The sequence below is a fragment of the Brassica oleracea genome, chromosome C7 (genome assembly GCF_000695525.1).
Source record: "Brassica oleracea var. oleracea cultivar TO1000 chromosome C7, BOL, whole genome shotgun sequence".
Classification (NCBI taxonomy): Eukaryota; Viridiplantae; Streptophyta; class Magnoliopsida; order Brassicales; family Brassicaceae; genus Brassica; species Brassica oleracea.
Window position 1 is genome coordinate 23,590,476 of NC_027754.1, and position 9,810 is coordinate 23,600,285.

A 9,810-nucleotide genomic window follows, 5' to 3' on the forward strand; every position below is an offset into this window, starting at 1 on the left:
TGTTTTGCTCTTTCATGTTTCCCTTTAATCACTTGAAAGTTACCAACTTAAGAAGCAAACTAGGTATCTTCTCATTCAGTGCATGTCTTAAGGCTCTGTTTTATACAGTTTCACAGCTTATGCTTCAACAACACTATGCTTGTTTATACTTTTTGCATCCAATAAGAATCTAAGACATTTTTTTTTTGAAGTCTTAATGCTCTCGTGGTGACTACAATCAGATTTGATTTGCGAGAAGAAGAGAGCAGACCAATCTTCAGAAACCTCTTTCTTGTTTTTTTTTAAAAAGGAGAAATGAAGTTTATGAAACTTGGAACCAAACCGGATTCATTTCAGTCTGATGAAGATTGCATAAGGTATTCAAAAATGTCTATTTTTCATTGCTTATTGAATCTTAACTTTTTCTAGCTGCTTACCAGGTATGTAGCATCTGATTTAGCAACCGATGTAGTTGTCAACGTTGTAGATGTGAAATTCTATCTTCACAAGGTACAATCAAGAAACCAAACCATTGTTGTGTCGTTTTAGCTGCTGTTACTACTATTCTATAATGAAAACTTGTTTGGTTTGTTTTATCATTTAACCAAAAAAAAAAAACAGTTTCCTCTGCTCTCAAAAAGCGCTCGTCTTCAGAAACTGATAGCTGCAACGGTCGACGAACAATCAGACGCTGCTGAGATAAACATACCCGATATTCCAGGAGGCCCTCCAGCGTTTGAGATGTGCGCCAAGTTCTGTTACGGTATGACCGTAACACTCAGCGCTTACAATGTCGTAGCTGCTCGTTGCGCTGCTGAGTATCTCGAGATGTATGAATCTACCGAGAGCGGCAATCTTGTTTACAAGATCGAGTTTTTCTTGAGCTCGAGTGTTTTGAGAAGCTGGAAAGACTCCATCACTGTTCTCCAGACGACAAGAACGTTACATCCGTGGTCCGAAGATGTGAAGAAGATCGATGAGAGATGTTTGGAATCAATCGCTTCGAAGGCTGCAGCGGAACCAGCGAGAGTAGATTGGTCTTATACGTATAACAGAAGAAAAGTTAGCAACGACAATGGTGTGGCTAGAGATTGGTGGGTGGAGGATCTCGCCGAGCTTAGCATTGATTTATACAAAAGAGTTGTTTCTACGATCAGAAGGAAAGGCGGTGTTTCGCCTGAGGTTATAGGAGAAGCTCTTGAGGTATATGCTGCCAAGAGAATACAAATAGATGATGATGATGATGTGGACGAACAGAGGTGTTTGTTGGAGACATTGGTCTCGTTGTTGCCTAGTGAGAAACAGAGTGTTTCTTGTGGGTTCTTGATCAAGCTGTTGAAATCATCGGTTTCTCTGGAAGACGTGAGGAGAAAGTTAAGTAGGAGAATAGGAGAGAAGCTAGAGGAAGCAAGTGTGGATGATCTCTTGATCAGAGCTTCTTCAGAAGGATGTGAAACGGTCTATAACATTGACATTGTTGAGACTTTAATCGATGAGTTTATTACACAAACAAAGAAAAGAGATGAGCTTGTTTGTTCAGACATGTCTGTTTCAGACAGCTCGAAATCAATTGTCGCCAAGCTAATGGATGGATACTTAGCTGAGATCTCGAGAATCGAACCAAATTTCTCTACTTCAAAGTTCATTGCAATAGCAGAGAAGGTTTCTTGTTTCCCAAGATCATCACACGATGGAGTTTATCGTGCCATTGACATGTTCTTGAAGGTAACTTCTGATCTTCCTAAATGTTCATTCCTATATTTTTATCTAAAATAAAATAAAACTCTATTATATAGGTGGATTTTTTCTAATATATGCCTATATAATATACTTCTATTTTTAGGGGAAAATGTAAAAAAAAAAAAAAAAAAAAAGAAACCCAAATGGGGTTTCTCGGATAATGATGGTCTTACAAAAAAAAAAAAAAAAAAAAAAAAAACTCTATTATAAAAACATACATTAGCAAATCAGTTCTATAATAAATAAAAAAATATTTTAGAGAAATATAAATTGGAATGCTCTAATAAAGTATTATGTAAATTGAAACTCATTATGTATCTACTTGTATATGGTTTTACAGCAACATCCAGGAATATCAAAGAGTGAGAAGAAATCGATATGTCGATTAATGGACTGCCGGAAACTATCACAGGAGGCATGTGCTCACGCCGTGCAAAACGAGCGGTTACCTTTACGTGTCGTTGTGCAGATACTCTTCTTCGAGCAGGTTCGCCCCACCGCTAAACCTTTGCTTCCACCGAGCACCTCTCACGGGAGCTCGAGGAAGACGACGGAAGAAGAAGAGTGTGACTCAGTAACAGCCACGGAGGAGACGACGAGAGACAAGACGAGTAGTTCTGAGAAGACCAAGGCTAAAGGAGTTGTGATGTCACGGATTTTCTCGAAGCTTTGGGCTGGTAAAGACAGAGATGGGGTCGGAGATGTTAGTCGCTCGGATACTAGTGAAAGTCCTGGCTCAGCCACCACCACCGTCGATGATAAATCGACACCGTCCACCCGCCGGAGAAGATCACCCTCTTGACTTTAGACTATTTTCGGGTTATTGTTTCTTTCTTGATTAGGGCAATAGTTTAAGCTAACTTGCTTTTAGATCAAACTTGGGCTATCATATAAGTTTTTTTTTTGGTGATAATACGCATAGCCCTAACTTTTTGGTTTATGTAACCGTTACAATTTTGTGAAACCTAAATTCTAATGTTTCCTTAGTTATCTTCTCTAGAATCAAATGGTAAAACATGGACGTAGAAGGAAAACTAATGTTTGTTAGAATGTAAAATCCGAACTCTAATGTTTCGTTTGATATCAAAATTCTAAGACATAGACCAGTGTGGATTAAAGAGACGATTCCTCTGTTTTTATTCATCTGTTGGTTTGCAAATTGCAATGATTGGAAGACTACCAACCCGAAACTGATTCAGAAGTTGGGGTATGTAGGTTCCACCAAACTGTGTACTCTGCTACGTTCAAATCGGCTTGTCCGCAAAATCATACTTGCAGGACTCAAAAACATAAAAATTTACATTTTACACGAAAATATAGTTTTGCGGATGGACCGTCTCCTCTCTGAATGTCCACTGCTTCTTCAAGCTGCATATTACAATGGCAGAATATTCTCTTTGGTCTCCAAGTCAACTATTTCTACTGAAACTACTATCGATCGCACCATGCAGAACGTTTCATCTTGTTCCCGACTCGATTGCTTCTCGATCTTTCTTTGAATTTTAGCTTAGTTGTTACACGCATGTGTTGTAATTGTCACAAGTGGTCTACCAACTTTTTCTAATCTCTTAAGAGGACTAGTGGGTAGTATATTTTTAATTTGGTATAAATCTTAACATTCAAATGTAGAAAGGCTGCAACTGGATGTACATATTTTCGAATAGAATTGTATGGAATGAGTCATTCATGAAGATTCCATAAAAATGTTACCATTTGATATGAATTAAAAATAAAATGCAAGGAATGGAATGGAATGGAATATATGGAATGCAATGGAATGTAGTTGAAAAACATTCAGCAACAAAAAGTTTCGTGAATGTAAAGAATGAAAGGAATGAAAAATAAAATAATAATTTTATATTAATTAGAATTTTTATTTAATTTAAAATAAATCTATTTTCATTCCACTACATTCCTGCAAATAACTACCATTCATGTTAAGTAGATACTTATATTTCCATTCCATTTATTTTTATAACTGCTACTGTTTCATTTACTCGTATTCCATTTTTTTTAATTCATCTTATTCCTCGTATTCCCGTAACTTAAAACCAGTCAGCCAAAGACTTCGTATCTATTGAACAGAACCTGTTCTTTCTTTGTTAATTAAATACTAGCAATTTGCAAGATAATCATCTATTTTATATAATGAAAAGCCTTTTAGCCTGCCAAATTTGACCAGAAGAAAACTATAAAGAAAAGGTGGTTAGTCTTCTATGAGCTTCTTTGTTCTACGTCATCCAGTTTATATTATATACTTTCAAAAGTTTACGTTTGTTCCATTTTGTTAATTTATTTGCTTTTTATTATCTATTGATTTTGGATTCATCAACCTTTTCCTTTGTTCGATCTACGTAACCAAAAACCGTAGACTTTGGTTTTGACTTCCTTTCCTACGGGAATATGAAATTACATTTTACAACTTGAGATTATTCAAATATGATCGATTATCTAGCTTTCACAACTGATTTTTTGAATGAAAAACAGATATAAAATTACAATTTGCTCTATATACGTGACTTAGTCAGTGAAATCACTCATTATCAGCTAACTAATCTAAGCATGATCATACAGTCTCATAGTCATACCTAGAACATTTGACTGTTCTGTGAACAATAATCCATTAATACATAGATAATAACCGATAGTATGATTCAAGTAACATTAAAAACATTGGTACATAGTGCATGTTTTACTAGCTTGTGTTTGTAAACCAGTTTATTTACACTTGATCGAGTATGAAATTACAGATAAAACTAAAAGCGTAAGGAGAGTAATCGAGTATATATAACACTAAAGACTTAGTCTCGGATTTTGTAATTTCAATTCTTGTGTTTAGTGTTTAGATTCCTCTAATGATATCATAAACAAATCATTATAAATCTCTAGGGTCAACGAAAACGGACAATCCAGGCGTTGACTTAGTCCAGTCTACACCGTCATCATCATCTCGGAGACGTTTCAAGCACCACAAATCCTCCGGCGAGAGAGCCTTCCAGTGAGGGATACCAGCTCTGAGTGGCTCACAGCTCCCCACTTCAGCAGCCACAACGGCGCAGCCACTCTTTTTAGCTATGTTATGAGCGTGTGAACAAAGCGCCTCCACCATCTCCGCGGCCTGTGGCCCTTCTCCGCCGATACCATACAAGAAATGCATGGCGAATGGCTTGAAAAGATTAGGAAACGACGGGATCTTCAGAAACGGTAACGCGCCGTCTAAAACGCGCGTCGTCTTCGCTAATGTGCGTTTGAGACGAGAAGTCCCTTGAACTTGAAGCTTGTACACTTCTTTGCTGTTCCAGATACTTATAACTGCCCATGACCCGGGTAGAGACCCGGAAACGTAGTCACTGCCACGTGGCACGGCCAGGAAAGTGCCTAAAGAGAGTTTGTTGGTGAGGATTGAGTTGATGTCCGAAGGGAAAAACTCGGTGGAGGAGAACCGGTTGCGGTAGATTGACTCGGCGTCGGAGGGATCGACTTTGATGATTTTGACTCGGCGTGAGACTGTGACTCGGTGGTTAAAGACAGGGTTGACCAGGAAAGTAGGTGTTCGGTACTTGGAATAACCGCTTTTCTCGGTGAAGAGTTTGACCGAAGCTGCGTTGTCGTTTTCCGTTTGCACGTATGCGTAAGCGGCGTCGTTTAGTCGAAACCAATCTTCGAGCCTTTGGACCAATTTCAATCCAATTCCCATCCTCCTATAATATTTAAATTTAATTACTTGTCAGTATTTTTAAAATATCAACAAATAATCTGAACTTCCTTTTCCGTTAGGCGTTATGTATCATCAAAATATATTAATTTAACTAGTAAGCATCATATGGTTTTGTTTATGAAGAAATGATTGTAACAAATGTGTAATTAAGGCATTGGTTATAATAAAATGAATAATTAAAGAAAACACTATAAATGAACTCGAACCTGTAGTACGGAGAGACTCGGAGGCCGGAGACGAAGGCGAGTTTGGTGGTGCTTATTACCGGTGAATTGCCATCGTGTAATGCATTTCCACCGCGTGTCACTGTCTTGATCGTTCCTCTGATCATCCCAACTATCTCAGTATCGATCTCAGCCACCTGTCACATGCATTGCCCAAATTAAAACGAGAAAAAAATAATGAAAAAGAGCAAATCAAACCATTGAACGTTAACGTGTATATATTGCGTAAACGTACCAGCATGTAGAAAGAAGGAGATTGTCGGATCCGAGCAAGCGGGTCACCCATGAGATCAACTAATAAAGACCCGACTTCACAGCTTTTCTCAAGCTCTTCCACTCTCTTTAAGTCTCTGCTTGGATCATAATCTCTCACCACAACTACTTGAAAACCTTTCCCCATAATTTAAAATCAACTTATCAGCTAATAAAAGCTTTAGTATAAAATCGTACGGAAGCCTAACAAAACTTTTCTTCTTGCAAATATTTCAGATTGCTTCTTTCACAAAGTGAGTATTGTCATTAGTCTATTTATAGTTAGGATTTAGCTTTGCTCTCCTAGTTAATTAGTATATGATTAGGGTTTTTATTTAATTATCACTATCTCTTTCTCTCTATTTTATAATGTCAATGTTGTAGTTAGTGCTCCTTCTTTGGAACTCTGTCGATTCTTCCTCATTTCTGTGTGTATTTTTATTTACAAATTCGCATATCTAGCTATATTTTATGTTTGATGATCCGGTTATGATTCGTGTATTGCAATATTTTCCGAGAATATCACGGCTCATATGTTAATTCCGTTTTAAAGTATACTAGTTGCTTTGTCCGCGTTTGCGGGCATAATCGTTTACTAATAATTATTAATATATGTATTATGATTTAAACATGATGATAACTTATTCTGTATATTTTTAATCATTTTATTTTTCTTTGATTTTTATCTCGGTCTACGTCTTCTTAATACAAAACAAAACCATAAAACTATGAGACCATGAGAACATAAATATATATCAAATATTCACAATAAAATAAACTAAAAATGTGAATTTTTTTTTTACAACGAAAAATGTGAACTTTTGGTCTCTATTAATCCACTTTGTATTTTTAAACCAGAAAAATGCATTAAATTACCAAAAAAAAACATTGAAACACACAAATTCAAGTAAACTTTAGAAGAAAACTTTTTTAAAAAATGAATTGAGATAATGATAATATTTCATTGGTTTACTTGATAAATATATACATTAACTTATCTTAATATTTCATAAGTTTACATTTCATAAAAAAAAAGATAATGATAGTTTTATTATTATAGTTATTATACAATGATAAATCTAATTATCTATTTTTAAAATATCTACTTTAGCCGTTTTAGAAACTAAACCATTAAACACATGTTCATAACATGATTACATAGTGAACTCTCTAAACTTAATAGCAAAACAAAAAATTTCTTATATATTTAACAGTAATAAAACATACACGTGAAATAACTACCATTAAATAATTTAGAATAACTAATTCATTATTCCAAACTGTATGTAACAAAACCGATTTGCTTCCTAGTCTTTCAAACTCAACGAAAGAAAGAAAAACATAAAACTCCAACTAAACATAAAACAAATATCGAAAGTATATAAATATAGATGTCAAGAACCCAAAAGAAGATCTAGAGGTAAAGAGAGAATTAAGTTTTGATGTTATTCATATAGCCGTTAATGCAGACAACTCCAACCAATAATATTGTTTGACGTGCACAAAATGATTGAACCACTGAAAAGAGAATGTTCACATCAGCATAAAAGTGATGAAGAGAACACAAGCAATTGAAACAACCAAAAAACACTATACCTAGAGGATGAAACAAAAACCTTAATCGATACAACTTAAAATGAATGAGAAAGATGAAACTATGGAGTTTAAAACCTCTTACATCACATGAAAATAAGAATTAGTCTTCACTTGTGAAAGTTAACATATTTATAATTCTAGTTTCAATTATAAAGTTCGAGATAGTTATATTATTTAAGTTAATAAATTAATGATTTAAGCTAAAAACTAATAAGAATATGACAAATAAGCAAAATTAACTAAAATTATGGAGAATATGATAAATCATCAAAATCATAAATATTATTTAAATTAATAAATTAAATAGAAATTTGGAAATATTTATATTATTTAAATTAATAAATTAAATATTTAAGTTAAAAACAAATAAGAATATGAAAAATAAAAAAAATTAGCTAAAATCATCTTCACTTGTGAAAGTTAAAATATTTATAATTCTAATTTCAATTAGAAAGTTCGAGATAGTTATATGGTTTAAATTAATAAATTAATGATTTAAGCTAAAAACTAATAAAAATATGACAAATAAGCAAAATTAACTAAAATCATGGAGAATTTGATAAGTCAGCAAAAATATAGATATTATTTAAATTAATAAATTAAATAGAAATTTTGAAATATATATATTATTTAAATTAATAAATTAAATATTTAAGTTAAAAACAAATAAGAATATGAAAAATAAACAAAAATTAGCTATAATCATGGAGAATGTGACAAATCGGCAAAATCACTTCATATAAATAGAATTTCAAAATAGTTATATTCTTTAAATTAATTTATTTAAATATTTAAGTTAAAAACTAATAAGAATATGATAAATAATCAAAAATTAGTTAAAATTATAGAAAGTGAGACAAGTCAGTAAAATCACTTCATAAATAATAGTACAGATAGAGATGGATGGATACAACAAAAACTAATAAGTAACAACCCACGATTCTAACTTCTATCATATTTTATAGTTCTTCCAATTACATGGCACTGCGACTCCAACGATACATACTTAATATTAGGTCCCAACTTGAATTTAAATAAAACAAGACCAATTTCTATATATATATATATATATATAGGTAGATCAAATTATGCTTTTCATTACATCTATAAAATTATAAATGTTACATACCAGAGTTTATAATAATATAAAGGTCTTCACTCTATATATGCTCTTCATCTCATCTATTATATTAAAATAGAAGTCATGACTTATTTCATGTGTGACTTTTTTTAATTTAGAATATCTTTTAATTTTTTTATTAAATGTATTTTATTAAAATTAATAACACATAAAATCTTTAAACTACTTAAATCATAATATCTTTTGATATTTTTTCATTTTAAATATATAATCTTTTGATATCTTTTCATTTTAAATATAAAAATATATATTTTAAAAAATCTAACAATTCTGTTTGAAAATATTTTAACAAAAAAATTCAAAAATATATGTAAATAATTTTAATAATTACGTAATTAGTTTTGAAATATTATCATACATTAATATATTCAGTTATCGTTTATAAAACTATGTGTATTCTATTAAAATAGAAGTCATGACTTATTTCATGTGTGATTTTTTTAATTTAAAATATCCTTTAATTTTTTTAGTAAATATATTTTATTAAAACTAATAACACATAGAATCTTTAAACTACTTTAATCATAATATCTTTTGATATCTTTTCATTTTAAATATAAAAATATATTTTTAAAAAAATCTAATAAATCTGTTTGAAAAGATTTTAACAAAAAAATTCAAAAATATATATAAATATTTTCACTAATTAAGTAATAAGTCATTAGATTTTCAAAAATATATCTTTTATAAAATAAATAATAAAATTATATCACATTCTTTTATTTATTATATAATCATAATCAATCGTATCAAAATAAAATTATTATATTGAGCTAAATATGGTAAAATTATATTAAATTAATAAATTTATATAATTTATTTTCATAATTATTAATATTAATTTACAAAATTTAATATGTTGGTAAGATGGGTGAATATTCATGTTAAAAATATAATACGACGACAGAACGATTTAACATTAGCAAACTATATAATACATGTATAAAGTTAATATTTTTAAATATACAATAATATATTATCTAAAATAAATAAAAATAAAAAATATTGCTAAAAACAATATTTAGCATAAATTAAATACAAAATAATTGTTTAATAACTAAATGCAAATACAATAAGATAAATATATAATAAGAAACAACAAATACATATGACAGTTTTAAATAATTGATTAACTACAACATATAAACTATAAAAATATT

At 31.2% G+C, this 9,810-nt stretch overlaps 2 protein-coding genes across 6 annotated transcripts in view; one reads left to right on the plus strand and one right to left on the minus strand.

Moving 5' to 3' along the window:
* LOC106301218 (BTB/POZ domain-containing protein NPY3-like) overlaps nt 1–2,709 on the plus strand; it is a 5,987-nt gene extending 3,278 nt beyond the window's left edge. For 3 of the 5 annotated variants that reach the window (XM_013737567.1, XM_013737569.1, XM_013737568.1), the window contains exons 3-6: nt 192–356; nt 420–489; nt 601–1,704; nt 2,060–2,709. In XM_013737567.1, coding sequence (XP_013593021.1) covers nt 295–356; nt 420–489; nt 601–1,704; nt 2,060–2,521 — 1,698 coding nt within the window. In that variant the 5' untranslated portion in view covers nt 192–294 and the 3' untranslated portion in view covers nt 2,522–2,709. The remainder of the gene's footprint in view (nt 1–191; nt 357–419; nt 490–600; nt 1,705–2,059) is intronic. The other 2 variants (XM_013737571.1, XM_013737570.1) reach the window with 1 other exon arrangement.
* Nucleotides 2,710–4,422: 1,713 nt separating this feature from the next.
* Nucleotides 4,423–6,158, minus strand: LOC106304843 (probable N-acetyltransferase HLS1). Its single transcript, XM_013741228.1, has 3 exons — nt 5,897–6,158; nt 5,644–5,798; nt 4,423–5,420 (listed from the first exon to the last, which is right to left on the minus strand). The coding sequence occupies exons 1-3, from the start codon at nt 6,059–6,061 to the stop codon at nt 4,595–4,597; spliced, it is 1,146 nt and encodes a 381-aa protein (XP_013596682.1). The 5' UTR covers nt 6,062–6,158; the 3' UTR covers nt 4,423–4,594.
* Between the last annotated feature and the right edge of the window lie 3,652 nt (nt 6,159–9,810).

Excerpts from the sequence above, each read along its gene's own strand:
- LOC106304843 (XM_013741228.1), bottom strand. The coding sequence starts at position 6,061 with ATGGGGAAAGGTTTTCAAGTAGTTGTGGTGAGAGATTATGATCCAAGC. Across the intron at positions 5,799-5,896 it reads CTCCTTCTTTCTACATGCTG|GTGGCTGAGATCGATACTGA; the intron begins GTACGTTTACGC and ends TGCATGTGACAG. Across the intron at positions 5,421-5,643 it reads CGAGTCTCTCCGTACTACAG|GAGGATGGGAATTGGATTGA; the intron begins GTTCGAGTTCAT and ends TAAATATTATAG.